Genomic DNA, 21830 nt, shown 5'->3' on the forward strand with positions numbered 1-21830 from the left:
ACTCTCTTCCCCACTGAGAGCTGGTGTGTGGGGAGCGTTCTGGCGCACTATGGCTGCCGTCGCATCATCCAGGTGGGGCTGCACACTGGTGGTGTTGGAGGGGATCCCCATTACCTGTAAAGCGCTTCGAGTGGAGTGTCCAGAAAAGCACTATATACAGTACAGTAAGTGTAAGCTATTATTATAATTCCCTCAGCTGTTTAGATGAACATAAATGAGATGTGGGGGTATTTCTAGAAGGGCTAATGCTCTTCTTTAACACCAAATTAATATATTTTGAAAATGATATATACAGTATATAGTCTATTTCTGGCATCCCTTAATTTGCCAAATTTCTTTTAGTCTGTGGTGTAGTAAAAGATATTGGCTGATTGAGTCATAAACAGCAGGGGCAATACCAGAAAAATATATTAAAATATAATTGAGAACTCTATAAAACTTAAATTCATGTGTACTTGTGCTTCTTTGATACACACAATTAAAACCACAGACATATTTAATCATTAAAAAAATAAGGAATGTTGTGTGGAAAAAGATACACGAACATTTATTGTGGACTGTATAACTGTAGACTTTATGTACCAAACATCTCACTTGAAGTTAATCTTCTTTATGTATAAACAGCCATTCAGCACCTAAGGGAACACGGCCTATTTCAGTGAGCTGCAAGGCTAGGGGGTGATCAAGTTGCAGCAGTGCGAGGTTCTACAGGAAACAATAACAAACCAAATTAGAATTTGTAATTTTAATTAAGTAATGTTATCACATTCATTTTACAATTGAACTGCTTTCAAAACACATACTGTAAAGTGCTGATGACGGTCTGGTCAAGAGATTGAATTCACTTTGTTCACACAAAAAAAACTAACAACAACAAAGGCGTTTCCATGTGTGACTGTGCTGCCATCTAGCAGATGTGTGACGGCTGAGCTTTGCCAGGGGAAAGACTGTATTTTATACATTAGAACCAACCTAAGACCCAGGCTGGTCTCCTAGCAACCCCACAGAAGTCGGCCTGCCCAGGGGGGATGGGTAGGCCACATCACAGGCCTTCTCCAGGCCCAGACAACGAGCGGAGGCCTTCTCCTTAACCAAGAACATCCTGACACTCTCCCAGTCCGAGCACCTAGCCATGTCTCCGAACACCGTGCGCGAAGCAAGATCAGCTTTTCATATCTTTACAGGTTTACTGCAGTGCTCGTGTCCTCACGAAATGGCATCAGAGCAGATCCAGTAAGATTTTTTAAATTGCTGTAATGTGGAATGTAAGTCCTGTATATGTTGCATGATTGCACAGACTGACACGAAGATGGCACGCAAGCTCAATTTTGTTTTGCTACTCGGATACAAAAGTGAGACAGAAGGGTATCTAAACTGACAGCAGCCGCTTTATGCAATGGATGTTTGACCTTTTCCTCAGATTGTGTTTCAAACTGAAGGTGCAGAGACTGCCGATGTATGCTGACGCAGCAAAACAAGGGTTTCTGTTAGAGTGACGCATGCTTTAACAGGAGGCGTGGTCCTAGTAGAGGATCGACGTCTTGAGAAATCAGAAAGCAAACCAGGATAAATCTGCCTTCTCGAGAAGGGTCAGATCCAGCCACAGGCTGGCAGGGCTCAGCTTTCACCAAAGAGGCCTTTTCTCTGGCACAGCGTAAGCACTTGCCTGTTGCTGTCCGGACCCCACTTTAACATCTCATCAGACGGCCGCTTCTACAGCACAGTGTCCCTGACCACCGGACTTGGGCTTCGATTTGGAAAACCTGGTCCAGAGGGAACAGTGACTCCTTTGGTCCAGTTCATCTTTGGCCCAGACTTACTTAGCAGATAGTATCAGCCCACGAGATAGAACCACCGCTGTCAGAATTGACGTATAATAAAAATCTCACACACGCGTTCTTTTCAATTCAGCTCTGGTGTTCAATAATGTTCCAACCTGGCCATGTAGAAAATTTTAACTGCAGACTCTTGCAATAGGAGAGCAAGATGTGAGGTTTATTCGGTGCATTTGTGTGCCCTCTAGTGAATAATTAAGGATACAACACATTAAATCCTGAAGTCAGTGCAGTTGTGAGGACTGTATACGCAGTTACAGTGCGTGACGGAACAGACGGGCTCTGTCTCTTCTCGGCCATGGCTGCTATAATTCCCTAATGACTTCTTGATCTTCAACACCACGGACAGACTGCATTCTGAGAACACGTGCTCGGGGAAAATATTTGCACAAACCCACTTCAGAGGCATTCGTTGACCACTACAGCCCTTCCAAGCCAGGTGTTAAAATAAAGGCCGGACGTGTTAAAACTGAGGACTTTGTTCTCTTCTCTCTTTCTCACCAGACTGTAGATGAACAAGAGGAAAGTGAACAACATTATATACCAGCGAAACCAGCCAAACAGGACATCCGTCAGTTTTACTGCAGCAACAGTGATAAATAAACACAAAAATGACAAATTTTGGACCTTTTGTACTACCAGTCAAGGATGGCAAAAGGCAAATTCAGTTTGCCTGTGAGCCGTTACCTTCAGAAGACTTGAATGAAGATTGGCCAACATTTCAACTTTGTCCCAGTTGGGTAGAAAAATTACTCCTTGTGCTCCAGCCCTAGATTGCTCAACATTTCTTCGTAAACCATTTCAAAAGACTTCTAGAAATAACCTCACATTTTGCACTCTTCCCAGTTTCTGCCAATGTATTCTGGCCCTATTGAACAATGACTTTGGCTCTAATTTCCCAGCTAACATATTTATCATACATAATTTTAGCATAAATGGAATAATGCTTTAAAAGTGTGCAAATGAGTTTTTTTTATGTTTTATCATTAACATTTCAGTGTCTTTAAGTGTACTTCACTAAGCAAAAGACATCTAGTCTAGACATCTAGAGTAGTATACTACTTTAATGGTATTAAATACTGAAATAAATAAAAAGCACAGTTATGTTCTCTTTGTATAGGTTTTGTTCTCTATTATTTTTTAAAGACATTTAAAGTCACCTCTATTAATAAGATGAGGGAAAACAAAACTTCTAAGCCGGAAAACACAGTAGACCATGAATAAATACTAAAAACCTTTTTGTTTTATGAAAAAGAAAAGGAAATGATAAAAGTTTAAATACTGTATTTATTTACAGGTCATTTACACAATACAATTGAGGAACAAAGGAACAGCAACAGTCTGATTTGTGTACAGAGACGGCAAAATGAACAGTGTTCAACAGTACAGGGATAAAAAAGATCTTTAAATCTGGAAGTTAATGTTAAGTAAACAATATAAGCAGGTTACAAGATTATAATAACTGCATAAAATTGCTTGGCTTCAAAACAATAAGCCTAATTTAATAGACAGCGTATATTTCCACAGAACAAACCTCAGTGTATACAACAATACAAAAATAGTGGTAAAAATCATTTTCACAGGGCAGCCGCCTGCCTTCTGTTTAGCATTTTGGAGACACTTTTTGCTAAATTATTGTTAACAGCATATTAAAAGAAACTTTAAAAACTTGATTTGAATTATTCATACCAAGCACAAAAGCCAACATGCTGTCCTGTGATAATATTCAAATATTTGAACATGGTAAAAAAATGTTTTTACAATATATAGGTTAAAGAAATATTGGACCTGTCACCTACAAGTTCTTCAGTTGTATCCTTTTGCATAAATCTGTACCGCATCCCTGATCCTCACATCGTATAGGCCTTGTTATGACAATATCTTTCAAACCTTCCCAAGATCAGCACCAGAAAAATGTGCAAATAAGTGGCATTTTAAGCAACCAAATGGATCTATGGACATAAGTCAAATCGGAGCCGAAAACGGCTTTAGATGGGCAACTTCTAGAAACGTCTGCTGCAACTCGTCTTTGATCAACCACAACGATACGAGACGCCACACCTAGGAAGACAACACTCCCCATTCCATACGTCTTGTTTCCACTCCTGGGAAGGGTTGTGGAAAGGGTTGCGACTGCCCCCTTGCTCGCCTCTGAAAACGCGCAAGAGCCTTGCTCACCGAGAGCAGCAGCTCCTACCGGGGGGGATAAGACAATGTAAATGACTCACTGATAGTTGCTTAACAAATGAGGTAGATTTTAAATCTGATTCAAAATGTTGGCAATATAATACCAGTGGAACTGTCGGAGGCAGCACTTTTCCCATTTCAATTTGAACTAAAAATGGAAATAGGCTCCTGAATGGTCCTATGATCTTCTGACAAGAAGTAAATATGGTGGCCAAAGCAGAAATTGGACCATTTACTGTTTCACACAGCCATTTGCAGAAACAAGACATGGAGTAGCTCGATCTAGGCAATCCCTTCAATGGTCTTATGAAGCAGTAAATACGGTTTATTATCTACTGCTATAGTCACCCATACTATTGGCACAAACAGAAAAACGTTAAAACCAAATCTTAGATTTTGCGAAATACCTTATACAGCCTTGTTAAGGATTTAAGTGCTAATTTATCATCTATAACCTCAGAACGTCAGATCTAGATCAAAGTAAAATATATTAAAATATTTTCTATGCAATTTGTATTTGTATACACAATATAAAACAACATATTTACAAAACACCTTCTAAAATGTTGGGTAATTGTGACTAACTGGACAACTCCTACAGTTTGAAAAATGTTGAAGTCATTACCTCACGTAAATACATTATCATACAAAGATAAAGATAAAGCTGTTTAATGTGGAAAAATATGAACTCTCTGAATTCTTTTTGTTTCTTTAAATAGACCTATGCTTACATAAATATTGCATTGAAAATTGGGACAAAAGCCCCAGAAAAAATAATCTAGAAATATTTATTTGCCTGTTTCCACACATCTTTTCTAACCTTGCTTTACCCCGAAGCAAACGGGTTTCATAGGCAAGACATTAGAGAGACATATAATACAACTGTAATGCAACATTTTAGATACGGCATATTAAAACCCCTCCAGCATTAAACTGGAGCCCCGTATGTGTTTGACAAAAGTGGTCTGCTAAGTAGTTTGTACCAAGGGACCAGCTACGTAAACGTTTAAAAAACAAAACTATAGTGACTTGAAGACAAGCAAGAGTGTTGTGGTTTCAGAGAGAGATGGAGTTTACAGGAACAACTTCAGCTCTGATCAATCACCCATTAAGTGTTTTTTATCCATCTTCTACCACGTAATTTATTATTCTGACTCAGGATTATAAAGAAAATATTGGGTTGCAAAGAACTACTGAGCTCTGACATATGACATTGCGATTCTCTGCTTGACACACACATACGTCAAGCAATGCTATACTTACTAAGGTTATTTAATCATAATTTTAAAACAGCCTAAATATAAATATCTCTCAACAAAACGGTAAGTATTATTTGAGGAGGAATACGTAGCAGTGAACCAATAAGGGCTGAAAGTTAATAATGCATTATATTCGGATTATCAATATTGTGGTCCATGATATACAAAGTGTACATGATATAACACTTCCTTTTTTCATCACAACATAGCAGTAAAAATGGAGTAAGCATACCTTATAAATAAGAATTAACTAATGAACTAATGGCTTCACGGGCAGCCCATTATGATTGTATATACTGCAAACTTATATATATAATTTCTAGAATTACTACAAAATTCTAGCAGAAGCTTTAGGAAACTCAACAGACTATAGTGTCATCTTTAAGTCTCCCTACCTACCTACTCTCCAGTCTTAACTTATAAAACAATATTTCCTTATTTCAAGTTGAATAAAAATTCCCAAATCTACCCGTCATAATTGCATGCTCACAGAATAAATAAAGTACTGTACAACAAAGGCACTATCCAGACAGGCGTCCGTGTCGGGCTCTCTGGTAAGAGTGCAATGCGTGGGGGATATGGGATATTGGAAGAGTTAAATTTTCTCTAGCGGCTCATGTCCCAGGGAGTGTCTTTAACAGGCAGACGCGGACGAGTTAGTCTTGAAAAGGGACGATTATTGCTGGGTGCCGCAGCGGAGCAGCCTCCTTCAGTCCAAAGCGCTGCAGATTTGTAGGACTTTCTGATTGAAATCCTCGGACTGATCGGCGTAGACGTAGTGCCCTGCCCCCCGTACGGCCTGCGAGAGGGAAGAACAGAGGAATGGAAAACAGGAGCCCTTCACGAACCTCCTCGCAAGATTTTCAGAGGTGTTTCAGCTTTAGAAAACACGGCACGATGTGATTCGCCCCAGACAGGTAACGGGGACACCAACAGACCTTCTCTTAGTGATTATTGCTACTACTTTTTTTGTGATCATATTCTTTGTTTCTGGGTAATGGCAAAAAGTACAACAAACCAAAATCCCTCCCTTTTCCCCCCAAAACAGTAGTTGTAGAGGCCCACCCCCAAATATTCTTACTATCATTTTGTCAAGCTTGGAAAAATGATTTCTTACAGTTCTCCCCACAACATCACAATGCACAATGTTTTAATCACTGAAGGCTGTCAGGCAGACTGTATATAACTGGCACATCTTTACATGTGCGGTTAAGTTCATTTTACCAGCCCCCCTAGAACTCTGACCACTTACGATCGTCTCCACGTGCGAGTTCGGCCTCATCTCTTTAACCGTGCTGCCGGAGTTGCCGTCTATACAAGAGCGAGCCCCGTAGATCACCGCGATGGGGATGTCGTCTCGGATCAGGCCGACCCGCTGCAACATGGGCCGCTTGGCCCACCCATATGGGACGGTCATGTTCTTAAAGGCCGTTTCTCCGCTACGAAAAAGACAGAACCACATTTCAACTCACAGCAGCATGCTCACATGCATTACGGAAAGAATAACAGGTTCCCTCTCAACAACACAAACGACTTCCCCAAAACAGCTCAAGTGTTCTTGAACACAATATCCAGAAACTACTTTCCTTTTATCAATGACCACCATGCCACACGTGCTATGTAACAAGTCTGTTGCAAACTAAAAACTTCAGGCTTTTAGACTACTTTCCCAAACACTTAAAGCAAACACTACTAACTACTGAGAGAGACATCCTCATATACAGCCCACTTGACCCATATGAAAATGTGTAGTGAATGATTAGTCTTTGAAGCTCTATTAGGCGCACTCTAGTGGCAAGCCAATGGAAATGCATTCACACACTAACCCATGACGTGCTAAGGTCACTTCTAACAAGCATAACACAGCATAACAGAATTTCACTTTCACTGATGAGAACGTGTTAAAAAATTGAAGGAGCAGGGATCATAAGACGACAGCTTTCCTTCACTTCAATTCTGGCAACATTCAAAGATCAATTTCTGCAAATCAGAAAATCCCGATGACACAGAGAATAAAGGGCACCTTGAATGTTTGTGTCCTTGAATGCATTTTATTTACATCTACTGAAGTACACGAGTACTTCATTCTTTATACACGAGTCCTAGTTCATTTCTTCATAAAAAGGAACTGATTTTGCTCAGGTATCACTTAAGAACCGCAACAAAGTGGAGCAGAAAAACTCACCTAGGAGTCTGAACGTTACAGTGATAAATATATTCTGTCACTGTGTTGTCATCAAACAAGGAGGCGTATTTCCTTTTGAAGTCCGGTCTCAGTCTCTGAACCAGCATCGGACCTGATTAGAAACCAGCAACACACACAAGTGAGAAGACTTCCAGCAGGGTTTCAAAATGTGTAAACATTTTAACGTTTAACGTTTTAATCCTTACTGACCTAGGATCCAGTCTGCAGATTGAGCACAGAAAAAATCCAAGAATAATAATAATAATAATAATAATAATAATATCTGTGGCTTTACTTTTGGTCTTGATCTTCTGCATTTTTATTTCTTGCATGTGATTTGATTTTTTTTAAATGACCATAAACCTCTCTGACTGATCAATTGCAAATTAAACAAGAATACTCATTGTCGTTTAAACCGGATGAAAGAGTGCTCTTAAATTTGTGGATACATTACCTGATAGCAGGAAGGACAAAAACGAAAGAAGGAAACTGTGATTAGATAAGAGGAGGGGCTATGGACACTGGACATACCACACACATTAGTCTTAAATTCTTTAGTCCTAAAAACTTTAGTCCTAAATTCATGTAATTGTCGGTCTTGATAATCATGGAGGCAGAGAGAGACAGTGCAGGCATCCACTAGATGCAAAGGAGGGATTCATGTTGTTTATTTTAGCTGATCAATTTTATTTTAAATGCCTTCAAGCCAATGTGTTGGTAGTTTAATTATACTTGTGTCTTGCCACCACGCATACTATATGCCGAAGTGTTCTGTGCCACGGTATACTGGTGGGCCTGGAAACGTGAATTTATCTGCAGCAGTTCCCTGTACCCAACCCTCGTGGGTAAACAGGAAAGACACTCTTCACCAAACCACCACTCACCCAAAGGGCCTGCCAGCCTAAGCCCCGCCAGTGGGTTAAAGGGGCTCAGCATTGCTCCCAGTGCTTTGATCCAGACTGGAATCGGCCTGTCCTGCTCGGGACTGTTAGGCCTCTCGGGAAACCCCCACGGCTCCACCAGTATCAGGTGCTTTACCCTGAAAGACAGCACAACTGCCACCCTCAGCCCAGTGCCCTCCAGGTTCATCCGTACCCCCCAAGACATAAGAACACAAATATCAGAGAACGACTGAGTAATGGACTAGTTTCCTGATTGCAATAAAAAACAAGAAACTGTATCGTAATCATAATAGAATTGCAGAGAGTAAATGTACATTTTTAATAAAAAACTGAATTCAGGAGAGCAGGAAGGGTTACATTTATTCACTCCTCTAAGTAGTCTTTAAATTACATAATAAAATCAAAATTTACAGTAACATTTAACTCTTTGGATGTGCAATGGAACCAAAAAAATGCAGCCAACAGTTTCCCGGGGCAATGAAAGGAGGTGACGCACAGAAGGCATTCAGTAACCATATCTTTATAGTCCAGCTCAGACAGCACTCTGACAACCGCCGGTGAACTGTGCCCCAAAGGTCAAAAAGATCAATCTACCACTTATTATTTCATATTATGCTCTTTATACAAGGATTGAGTTCCTATTTTATTAAGGGTATGAATATATCCTGAGGGCACTAAATTTAATCAGCACAACAATAGCCATGAAAGCAATATTTGCACAAAACACTTTTATGCATGTAGCAGGTGATCCCACTACAGTTTAAATTTACATTTTTTAAAACCAAGAGGTGATTGAAAGCATACAAAAGAAACTAGACCTACTCAATGTCCAGACAAGACATGGTGAACGATCAGTTTATCTTTCCACAGTATGATATCATGTGAATGTTTCTGTGAAGGACTGTTTGGTCATCCTTCAAAAGCAAAACTGCAGTAAAAGGCCAAAACTCCAGAGCGACAGTGTTACTCCAGAAATTAAACCTCATTAAGATGCCAGGGCTCTACACACAATACTCTTCCTGTTCTCAATTAGTGACCATTAACTAGTAGGAAAACGCAGAGCTTGTTTTCCCTACTTAAACCTCAATAGCCATGAAAGCATTTCAAATTCGTAAATGTCATTAATCCGTTAAATTAAAAAAAAGTTAATAATGCACATGTTTGCCCTAGAGATATAAAAGTTTCTGTGCGTGAATAGAGTGTAGCGGGAAACTGATTACGTCATCCATCATTTCTCACAACACTGTTCTTGGGGAGATGGAAAAGATTTCCACACACCAGAATAAGGTTGTTATTAAGTGCTAATTCTGCGGTTATGTTTGGTCCTCTGTTTAAAACACAAGACACTAGTCAGTAAAGTCTACGACATGTACTTACACACAAGACTTATTAAAAAAAAAGTTAAATTTTAAATCTTAAAAATCAACAGCAGAGGAGATGACATCAGGTTTACTTCAGCCCATCCCATTAAACAAGCAGGTACTGAGATGTGTTTTACTGGGCAAGGGGTAAACCAATGTCATCACACTTTGAAAACAAGGTAGAAAACGGTTTTGATTAGAAGGAAAAAGGAACGGAATGTTTCCACCTTGTGGCAGAATTCATGATTCGGGTCTTTTTTTTTGTGTTACTCCTGACATTAATTTGACCTTTTGATGCAAAGTCTAATTTTTTACTTTACTGCTTACTTTCCTACAACAAGTTGGGAACAAATGACATAGGAAAAACAAAACAAACTTCACCATACCTGTTTATTCAAGGTTATTAATTAATTTTTATGATTTTGCGCAACTATGCATTCGAAAACTGAAATGTTTGTCTGACTGCCTGGTGGGTGGTGAACAGTGTGGAACATGCCTGTGTCCTGTGCCCATCCAGACATGTAAACCGCAGAGCTAGTTTCTGTCCTTTTACTCTCAGTGACGCTTTCAAACGCCACAAACGAGTCTCCTAAGCAGCATTACAAATTATTTTGTCCTTACTTAGGTTTATAGGTGATTATGATTTCCTGAATGTTTCAATTACTTTATTTATACCAGAGGAATTAATGATTTTTAAAAAATTTAACGAAGAATTTGTTTTTTAAATATTTTGAATTGACAAATTCTTCGCAATTTTCATTTTTCACACAATACTTTAATTTATAATTTTATTGATTCCGTTTTAGATTTGATACAAGACAAGTTTGAGGACTAAGACCAAGACATCTTCAGGACTGATCTACAAGCATGAGACGATGGGACACGAAAGAAGCAGGCAGAGACGTTCAAGCTCCTCTCTTCGTCTCTGGGCAGACTGCGCTGTGCACTGGCTCAAACACTCTGACAATTTCCCTATTGCTGGCTTCTCCAAAGCACGTTAAAGGGAAAAGTAATTTGTTCAAATCAGTTGTAGTATATACGTTATTGAAACACATTAAACCAAAACCATGCAAATTGAAAACTACCTGAATCTGCATATCGCTGCCATCTAGTGGGCCGATATAAAAATAAATCAAATTGGCCATCGTGCACAATCTGGTGCGAAAAATGTCGATTTGGACAGTGATAATGTATTGACCACGCATTCAAGAACTATCAGATTATCACAAATTACTGACAGTTCTGACCATGTGGTATTATCAGACGCCATGTAAAGTACACAACAGAATATTTAAAAAAAGAAACCTTTGGTTACAAACGCGTTAACAGATAGATTTACCTGTAGTGCTTGATCTGTGCCGCTGCAAAGAATTTCACATTTCGCAAAAAAGGCAGAAATGCTTAGAATGAAATCCCAACTGAGTTCAGATAAAGTCAAGAGCTTGAGGTGGGTTAAGAAGATGAAACGGGTACATGAATTATGTAAAAAAACGGCAATATGAGACGCAGCAGTACAGCGAGGATTAGTGCAGACTCACTGACAGCAGTATACTAACCTTGATGGGTATCTCAGTGTATAAGCAGCTGCCAAATATCCGCCAAGATTGTGTCCCAGCAAAATCACTGTCTCCACACCCACCTTTGCCCTCCACTCCTCTATCGAGTCCACAAACTGGTTTTCCGCCTCCTCTGCATCGCTGCTGAATTCCGGCCGACTGCTCCTCCCAAAGCCCAGCAGATCGAAAGCATAGACAGTGCGCTGCTGGCACAGAGCGTCCAGGTTCAGCACCCACAACCCCACACCTCCTCCAAACCCGTGGATGAGAACGAGGGGGGTCTTCTCGGGGACGCCCTCGTTGAACGTAAGGGTCCACACAACGTTCCCATTGGATATCGAAACATACTGTTTCACGAACTTGCTTGTAATCGCTGCGGGGGAAGGAAATGGAGAAATCGAACTTAGTCCCCGAGGAGTGGGGGAAGTTAGTAAAAAAGGCAAAGTATTGTTGTAGCATGGAAATCAGTACAGCCACACCTCAACTGTTTCAGTGCACCTTCTGATGAAATTATTTGGGAAATGTTTTGCTATGGAACAACCTGGGTGCTCGACATTCAAATTTCCCCATCATTAGAAACAATGCAATTTAATCGGAAGTCCGCTCTCCAGCACTTACTCATTTCTGTTTACTGCGGGATTGAGTGATGGTTCACAACTACTGTATATCTGGCCATGTGCATGGAAAGAGCTTGTGAAATTGTCCCACTTTAGGATGCAATCTGTGTAAAAGAACACTACAGAAAACCTGACTTTTCAGACATCTTATGAAACATCAATTTTTATGCACAGGAAGGGATTTTTGTCACTGCTGCTGGTCTGATAGTTTCTACATCTAAAACAATCACTTGGGCAATGGATCTACAGCAGAACTGATTTCAAGAGTAACAGTGTTCATGTTTCAGTTCTGTCAGGATGTCGTTTTGGGTTTGGAGAAGGAAAGGGGAAAAAGGCAGGAAACAAGAGCAGAGCCTTACATTGTAGCATCTTATCTTCTGCATCCTTGAGATGTGACAATGACGTTGGGCACCAAGACGGCAGCCAGCTGGTAATCCACCAGGACCTGGAACACAAAGCTCCGATAAAGTGGATGAAGAGAAAAAGAAAGACCTAGCTCACGGACAAAGAGCTGCATTCTTTGGTTGGCATTTAGCACATTTCTCGCTTGCAAGGATCTATAATCCATTTACTCTAATATTAACTAGAAAAAACAGCATTATAACTCGAGAAGCGACTGGTGCATGCATACAGCAACTCCTTTGGTCAGCCATCATGTACAGTAACTGCTTGGGAAAGGCAGAACTGGAACAGTATGGCGATCTGGGAATCTCAAGAGACTTCTGCACAGAAGAGAGTGCTTCCTTAGCTGAACAAATTAAACATTTTTTAGATATATAACCAATGCAGGACCATCCCACTCAACCGATTTAGATAAACACACAAGGAAAGATTTTCATTTCTATAATAGATACCCTACCTCCCAGGGTCAGCAGTACTACAGGTGCTGTTCTAGTGACATACAAGCAGGTGTACAATTGCTTGGCTCCATATGTACTACACAATATCAATGGAAATTATTGTTCTGATCAGCAGGCTTAAGACATCTGTATAACAGCAATTCAGGTAACGATCACACTGTGCCTCATAACTGTAAATTCAAAACGTTGTGATAGAGCATGACAGCCTTTGACCAACAATGAGTCTCACATTTTGCTGTCTGCACGTGGAAGCTCTCTGTTACTGTAATGAGCAAATATACTGCATGTTTTCCTGTACGAGCCTATGTTGTGGCCGTGACAAAAAGTACATTTTATCATAAAAGTGACAAGAAAATTGTCATAACATAGGCCAGCCGATGAATTGGACACTCCTATTCAAATCTCAAATTCAATGCACTCCTACTGCAACATGAAATGAAGCAAAGATTCAGACCACAAGGGATTGAGAAGCCATGTAAATTTGCCTAAATGCACAGTAACCCTGAATAGTAGCAGTTCTTTCCTGGAAAAGTAGATCATTCTGTTCCAGTTTTATCTATAGTACACAGAAAAGCACGACAGGGAGGGATCATGTGTGTAGTGGCGATTACATAATCTTCTTTTAGACTACATGAGAGGAAATTTGAAGGTGGTTTTTAAATTGTTTCCAGTTAAGAAAAAAAAAGTAACATCTGATGAAGCAGACTTCCAAAGAAGAAAACCTTAAAACAAACATTTTCCAGAAAGCTATTAGCATTCGTACCAGAATTAAATTAAATACAAACCTCAAGTTAACTTCAAACCAGCTGTACCTCTTTGGATACGAACAATAAGCCACCACCAAATACTGGGGTTTTAACGTGTCTGCTGAGCTGACTGAAGCTTTATTTTACTCCAGACTTCAGCTCCATAAAAGAGATGGGAGTTACTTCCTTTTTGCAACTCGAAAGGAAGTGCTGGGGGGGGGGGGAGGATGTGAACAACTTTATCTGATAATACTTAATAGGATCAAATCCAATGTTTTCTGATTGTGTTTTCAAAGTGTTGGGAAAAGGTTTCTCGTTCTTAGCTGTGGTCTAAAGTACACTGAAATGCAATCACACCTTCTATTGAAGTCCTAAGAGACAAACGCATTAAAAATATCAGAACAAAATCATGAAGCAGCTGAGCCCACCAGAACAATTTCCCTCATTTGTTCTAAAAGTAACCTGAAACAGGCTGTGTTCTAATGTAGCAGTGGTGTCTCATTAACCCCGGAGGGGGAACTTCAAGTCACTTCATTTTATATCCGCAAAGCTGGAACCGTCTTGTATGAAGGCCAAAATGTAAAACTAGCAGACATTCAAAACTGGTTTCAATAGGTTGCAAATGAATTTGAAAGGCTAACGAGAGACTTTTAATAAGGTCTGAAGCCCTTGCTCCAGTCTATAGATTTTGCATTTTAAAGTGGAAGGAGTTTTCCTTTTTTCTACAAAGTCAATTCTTTCCATTCATCGGCGATGGTAACATATCATCTAAATTGCGATGACCTATTTTTTATTTTACCGTTTTATTCTCAGAAAGGAGTCTCATCTAGTACCTGATACTTCCAACAGATGACATGAGGCGGCGCGTATTGATTTTTCTTTTTCAATCAATCACACCAGACGTGCCGAGACAGGCAGGAGATTACCTGCTGCCTCCGCAGTCAATCCTGCCTCCAGACAGGGCTGGCAGGAGATGCCAGTGTCTCCAGCAGGGCTTGTCCTTATCCAAGCTAATTTTATTATGCAACGGGACAAGAAAAGGTTAATGCCACTCTGAAAGTCAGAAAGATGAAACCAGCGTTTCTGAAAGGTTGTGCTCCCTCTATGTACGTTTCAGAGTCGAATTAATCTTTACTTGGCTTTTGCAGACAGGGCACGCCGACGCCGAGAGCAGCTCCCCTCGCAGACCCCTGTGCCTAATTTGATTAGGAGTTTGGCTGTTATTTCTACCCAAAGCGGCTCTCTCCCCTTTCCCCCTGGAAGTCACAGAAAACACGCTCACAAACATGCAAAATATGCATCTGAAATGGGGAACAGGAGGCACGTTCTTCACACAAAGAGCTGTGTAAGTCTGCAACAAGCTGCTGTGTTCTAGTCAAGAAGAAGAGAAGGACAAGGTATCACCACCTTAGTGCAAGACACTGTATGGCAAGAGTAGGAGCAGCTGTGAGAGAACCAAAGCACCGTGGTTCAAATCGAACTATCGCTATAAAAACCATGAAGAATTTGTTGTTTGTACGAGGTAATATCAGTTGCTTAATCTTTGCATCTTTATACGGTTACATCTCAAAATTTGGGCCCACTATTGTATCTCAAGGGGTTAAAACATATTGGCATTTGACCAAAGAGCAAGGCTGGGGGTAGGGGAATGTGCTCATTACGCAGAATTAGTCTGTCCAGCACCGCGACTCGGCCCGAGCTCCGTTTCACTGCATTCCACAATCACTTTCCTAACACGCTAAGGGACAACAAAAAAGGCAACAGATGAGTACTGCAACAGCAATTTGCTGCATTTTCCTCTCACTAAATTTAAATATATACAGCACAGAGGAAACAAAATAATAAGAATCCACTTTTCTTACGCACCACTGAGAGCATAAAACATGTTTTATGCAACTTTCCTCTCTCCCCATTTTATGTTACTTTTGATAATTTAGTAAATCAACAGGTGTTCTTTCAAATTTCTCCTGAACATTTTTTTGAAAACAAAACAGATAGGCAGACAGTAAGATATATCATTATCATATCTTATCTTTAGGAATATTAGGATAATTATGTGATTCATACAGGGACAATTTACTACCGATCACCTGAGTGTCACACAAAACGCATGCGTAATACCTTGAAGAAAAAGCAAAGTCCAATCAAAATAATTACCACACCACACACGATTGGACTTTGGTCAATGAGTCACAGAATAAAAAAGACTCAAATTCCACGCCTGTATTCGCATGACAATCCAGGCCAATAAACACTAGATTGCTTAACATTAGTGAGGTAATCAACTCCAATTGCTTGATATGTCAGCTGAACAGAATCCAGGTTAAAAGTGATATAGTAAAAATATTGTGCAGAGTGCCTTAAATAACATAAATCCCCTTTGACAAGCTAATAGTCTTAAAAATTAGAAATTTAGCATTAACAATTAAGATGTTCAAAACTAATTTGAAACATAAAAACTGTCCCAGTGTCTCTGGTCTCTTTATTGAAAAGTTAATAGGTAATGGACATCTTGCTTTTTCTCATTAAAGAATTAGTCCAAATTATGTTTTGGCTCAGTTGTGGTCTCCAATTTCACTGCAACATATTTAAAAAATGAAACAAATACCTTAGGTTATCCTATCCTTAGTTCCAGAACTAAAATTATGTTATTTAAGATTCCCCAGGGCCTCTGAAAGAAAATACTAAGAACATAATCCTTCTTAGGGGGAGTAGTGAATTCAGTTTCACTTACAAGGATTTGCCAATACTATCAAACAGCAACACATCTGACATTGAAATCCAAGAGTTGTACTTCTCGCTCTCGCTTGTTGTGACACTGAGAGTGTAACAAAGGTGCAAGCCATCAGCTGGGGATGTACAGGGGTAACGCACTCGCCACCACTCAGAAGAATGAGGTCCCAGCGCTCACATCATGGCAACCATGACCTACATTCCGAAACAGAAGTGCAAAGCTTCACGATAATCAGAGTCCTACTTACTGCCATTCTTTCCCAATCAATGCCGTTATGAAAAAGGAACTGCCACGTTAAAATATATTCAGAAAATGCTAATGAAGTGCTACTGTACGTTATACCACAGAAAGATGTCGATTGCCTTCAGGAATTCACATGTGTTTTAAAGAATGTGAATTCTTAAGAAATCTCAGAGATGACAAGAAACCAATCACCCCAACTACAGTCAGCACAGATCTCTGCGACTCCACACACTGTACGTCCTAAGCTGCACCTAGCTATTTTGAATTGTTTATGAAAACAGATTGCAGGATAAAATATCTAAAAAAAAGGAATCAGTAATGCGGAAAGTAATTTTAATTTCAAGGTCTCAAGCTGTTTTCTAGCTTGTTTAATAAGAGAGTAAGCAAAGCTAAGTAAGACGAGGAACTATCTCTGTTCTTTCTTATCTACACACGGCTAGAGACGATATGCTGAGGAAGAGCTGAAACTTTGTATTTTACCCTTTACTTTTCGGCGTGGAATTAACTTCTTGTTCCCTTACAACTCTCAGCTCCCCACTCTCACCTCTTCATTGGTAAGGTGATCAAATCCATATCAATTGCTGGAGGTGATACAGTGTGAGCAGCTGCTTAAATGGCAGACAGTGGCACAGTATGCAGGGCAGACACTGATAACAGGTGCTATAGGGATACATCACAGAGAGCTTTTGATTCACAGTAGTCAAGTACACTGCACGTGTTCAGGAAGTGGTTCTTCAGAAGACATTTCTGGGGGTTACAGGACCAGCTGCATGGTTTGTTTAACAGCACATGTAATTTCGAAATATTTTATGACAAAACATGTATTTAAAAATACATCTTCCTGCCATACCTTGTGGCTGTGCAAATAAGCCATAAAACAAAAAGTGCTTCCTTTTTTTAGTTTTGCTTTTGACTCCATCTATTCCCCATTCAGATCAGTCTAAAGTGGAGACCATGGTGTAAAACCCTACTGTCACAGGCCTTTGTTGGCTCTTCTGGAACCTTCCAGGTAAATGTTTGTCCCATAAAACTGCTGGGTCTTTTCAAAAGGGAAGCAATTGAGTTTCTAAATCAACTGCCGTCAGACCCTTCACCTTGGAACAGAAATGCAGAGGCTCGGAGCAAAACAACATTGATTATCGCTCAAAACCTCAGAGAGGTATGTTTACTTTGCACTGTCTTGTTGCAGTCCAGTGACCTGTGACTAATTGATTCTTGCCTATTTATCGTGTCTTCCTCAAATAGTTCTGAACAGCAGGATGTCCCTCATAAAGATTTTGATACAATGCAGCAGACATTTCTAACAGATTTTTCACTTGAGTGTAATCTATGTATTGAAAGTACAGATGGTCACAGGAAGGGAAAACACAAACACAACTGCCGTTTAGGTAAGCTCTTCAACACACATTAACCTCTTCACCTCACTGTGCCTTCACATTAAAACAACAGACTGTTCATAACACATGCTTTACCCACATACATTACAATACCTTAACAACAGTGCAAGAAGCTCTTGAGATTTCTTTAACAATGCAGTGAAATTGCCACTTTCCAAACGTGGGACACAAACAGAAGTGACAGGAGAGAAAAGGCTCATTTTCAACCTGACTGATGCAAACTGTCTGTACTTTTATAAAAGTGCAACTCTTTTTCCACACATGACATAAATCAATTAAAGTGAATGAGCAACTTAAAAAAAGAGGTTGCACACTAAGCCTGTATGTGTTACTCTGCCATAATAAGATGGCAATGGCAGTGAACTGAACCCACAGTAAAGAGAGAAGCCTATATCTACTAAAGAACTGAATATCAAATTGGGTTCCATGGGCAGTTAAGGTTGAGTGATAAGCCAGTTTAACTGATTGTTTTTTTTCTCTCAGTCAATTAATGTAAAGTGGTTTGTGAATTTACTTATAAATGGCAGCAATCGCTGTGCCATGAGATATAAACCTTGTCTTGATATAATGTCACGCTGTGAAATGGCCAGGCAGAGTTTGTCACAATGAATGCAGTCAGTTATTCTCTTTATTAGTAGTATTAATCACAAGCCAGAAATCATGCAATACGGTAGGTGAGTTTGTTACCTTGAGGTAGATTCCAGGAACCTCAAGAATTTGTAGTACAGAATATGAATACCAAGATTCATCACAACTCGATGGGCAGTTCTGAAGTAAAAGAAAAAGATGTCTTTCATTCATTTGAACACAATATTGTGCCCTGAATTTTGTCACTGTTAAAGACGAATCCCAGTACAACATTTATGTAGATTTTTTATGCCCGGTGAACTTGTCATACATTTTATATTCACATGATAACACCTTTTTACCTACAAGTGCTCGCAAACACAAGAGGAATGAGCCTCTTATTCTGCTTGTGCAGTACTATTCTGCACTTGATGGCCAACAGCATGGGACACACACAGGTAAAGAACACAAACTGAGACTGTGGGGGAACACGAATTTCAGCCATGTGTTTGGGATTTCAAGACAGAAGCACAGTTACTATCAGCATCTGTGCAACATATTAAGAATCTCAACTATTAAACAACTGAAGGCCAGGAGTAGTTAACCCTAACCCTGGGGAGCCACTTAACATCAGATGTATATGGATTACCCTTAAATCACCAATTTCTGAGATCTTGGGTCAATTTTCTTGTTAACCCTTACATCACATTCTGCAAGTAAATGATTAAATGAAGGAGTTTAGCATGGAGCAGAAAATGAAAATGCCATCATCATGAAGCTCTGAAGGATCAGAATTGGCAACTCTTGGTTTAACTGAATTCATTCACTTACAACATCAAGACTCACACATCCCTATACTTTCCAGAGGGAGCTGTGCTGGACTCTTGAATGTGATGTCAGGTAGTTGACATTTTTAAGAATGACTTGTGCGCAGCAGGGAATGCAGACACTGTTCGTGAAAACACTGCATTGATTTCAAAACAACAAAAACCTTCTGGTGATCTTATAACTGCAGATATAGTATTCTGCTGCTTCCCCTCAAGACAGGAAAGCAAACACAGTGAAAAGTCCTGATTTTGTGTTGCACTTTTCGTATCATTTTTCTCACAAATTACACTCAACCGTTAAAGATCCTCTAATTCCAAGAAAACACAGCAAATAAATGCAGGCACGTGTGTCCCCCTTGAACCATTCAATAATTGCAATAAAGGATTTTTAATGCTTTTGAAAATGTGTAGTGTAACGCTGTAACTATAACTTGACCTAACCCAGCATGGCCAGTATATATCCAATTAATTAACGGTTACAAATGCACTAAAACGTAGCTACTTATACAGTTACTTACATTGTAACTTGCCATACATAAACCTGAATATAATGTAATTCACAAGTATTTAACTACAGACTCTCTCAGATGAATTTAACCAGTTAATACTCCTGACTTCTAATTAAAATCATCCACAGTGGAATTTATACACTACTCACACCTGCTTGCAGTGTAAAAGAAAAACGCCCCAACATGAAGTCCCTTTTACTCCAACAGCTAATTTGCAGAGCAGTAGTACTAACACTTCATGATTTCCAAACCTTTGTACAGCTACTTCATTTTCTGAACGGGGCTGAGACAAGATCAAAATAAATGTGTTGAATGAAGCGTGTGGTGTCTTCCAAAAGTATGTTTCCAAACATGTGACCGATCGACAGTCCAGCAATCTGTACCTGTGATAGTGAGGCAGGTCCAGAGATAGCCACTCACTACCTACCCAGGCCGGGACATTCCCCGATCCTCACGCCCGAATCCGATCGGATGAACAGACACACGCATGGCCACCTCTGGAAGTGCCTCTCGACTGTGTTAAGGAAGTAACGCTGGCAGTAGCACTGTTTTCTGCAGCCTACGAAACATTGTCTGCTTACGTAGCGAAAAAGTTTCCATTCCAGGGGATAGCACTTCACCAGGCGGTTTCATAACGTCCCAAAACATATGGTCAACAACCAAGGCAGAGCTCAGTGGGTTGCAGACTCCATGTAGTTATTCCCTCAACATCATACTGCCTTTTCCACTCTGAAGTCTACCCACAGGGATTGTGCCCTAATGCTTCGGATCACTGATACTGGGATTTGCTGTCCCAGTATTTTTTTATGAGATTCTGATATGGAAAAGGGGAATACCATATGTCATTTTAATTAGGCACTGATTTCAAAAATTAGGTGCAGTCGACTTCATGTTCTGAAAAAAATGATTTTTTCCAATTAACTTTGTGCAAATGTGACTGAAATATACAACGGGGGTCTCTATCATGACTGTATAATGTGATTGGGCTACAACGTCGCACAACAATACAGGAAATGTAATTTTTGAAAGCACTGACCACAGCATTTGGTAAAAAGTGACTACTTAACCTCATACAACTAGCAGCTGTGTGGGTCTGTGCAGGAAACGTGTTTGGTAACAGCGGGCGGCTGCTGAGAGCTCTTGCTTAATTTCCAGGCTCTAATGCAGCCCAGCAGGCGAACTTCACAAAGCCAGACACGGAGAGCCCGTTCCGATACCACGACCTATGATCCTGTTCAATATACCTCTCTTGAATACAGACATTAAAACAGCATATAAACGGTCAGTAGTGTCACCCATCACTTAGTTCAGACATCAGTGCAACTGGCAGAGTAGGGACACACACATACCGCATCAGGCTAGTAACACAGCAGCGGGTGAATACAAACCGCAAGTAAACATGCACCCAGTTAGCTCCACTTCTCGTTAGTCAAAGCATTGATACACTGACACGTGAAGATGTACAGTAAGTTTGCTGCTGTTATTGCACGCTGTCAAGTTTCACAACCCAAGGTCCCGGAGATGAACAGTCCCAATACGCATCACAGAAGCGGCAAGCGATTCGACATCCCAAACAGTTCTCGCTTTCACCCGCTGTTGGTTAAGTTCGAGATTCTGAAACACCCGAAAGGGCCATCGCACTCAAAAGTGAAGGCTCCCGAATTGTTAACCAAAATAAACACACCGCACTCACCCTCTCTCCACTGACATCGCCTCTTCGGCCATCTTTCCCAGCGCCGACCTGCAGTGACGTCACCTCGCCGCGTCACAGCGGGGGGCGGGGCCAGGGAGGGGGCGGGGGCGGCGCGTACGCTCTCCGGGAGAGCAGGCGAGGGGTGACCTGCCATCTAGCCGGGCGTCTTTCGTGCGGTTGGGCGGGACGCTCCCCAGCCTGGCCCTCCTCTCCCCATCAGAGCAATGCAGACTCAGCACAGAAGCAGGATGATCACGCAGCCTTGTCTTCCGTGCTTGCGGAAGCGGGAGGACCCGCTGCGACCGCCCCTCACAGGGGTGTACGTGAATAAACATAAGCATTGGTTTGTTTG

The 21830-nt window shown here is 40.5% G+C and overlaps 1 protein-coding gene across 2 annotated transcripts; it reads right to left on the minus strand.

Annotated features, from left to right (window-relative positions):
• Positions 1-3104: 3104 nt before the first annotated feature.
• abhd5a (abhydrolase domain containing 5a) lies at positions 3105-21548 on the minus strand. Of its 2 annotated transcripts, XM_015357049.2 has the most exons (8): positions 21479-21548; positions 18570-18650; positions 12262-12347; positions 11286-11658; positions 8351-8505; positions 7467-7578; positions 6534-6720; positions 3105-6080 (listed from the first exon to the last, which is right to left on the minus strand). In XM_015357049.2, exons 1-8 carry the CDS (start codon positions 21508-21510, stop codon positions 5991-5993), a joined length of 1116 nt encoding a protein of 371 aa, XP_015212535.2. In that variant the 5' UTR covers positions 21511-21548; the 3' UTR covers positions 3105-5990. The 2 variants fall into 2 exon arrangements, with proteins under 2 accessions (XP_015212535.2, XP_015212536.2); XM_015357050.2 differs by lacking the exon at positions 18570-18650 and having other exon boundaries at positions 21479-21537.
• Positions 21549-21830: the final 282 nt, after the last annotated feature.

Source organism: Lepisosteus oculatus, chromosome 10 (assembly GCF_040954835.1).
Source record: "Lepisosteus oculatus isolate fLepOcu1 chromosome 10, fLepOcu1.hap2, whole genome shotgun sequence".
Classification (NCBI taxonomy): domain Eukaryota; kingdom Metazoa; phylum Chordata; class Actinopteri; order Semionotiformes; family Lepisosteidae; genus Lepisosteus; species Lepisosteus oculatus.

Excerpts from the sequence above, each read along its gene's own strand:
- abhd5a (XM_015357049.2), bottom strand. The coding sequence starts at position 21,510 with ATGGCCGAAGAGGCGATGTCAGTGGAGAGAGG. Across the intron at positions 11,659-12,261 it reads AGAAGATAAGATGCTACAAT|CGATTACAAGCAAGTTCGTG; the intron begins GTAAGGCTCTGC and ends CTTCCCCCGCAG. Across the intron at positions 6,081-6,533 it reads ACTCGCACGTGGAGACGATC|GCCGTACGGGGGGCAGGGCA; the intron begins GTAAGTGGTCAG and ends TCCCTCTCGCAG.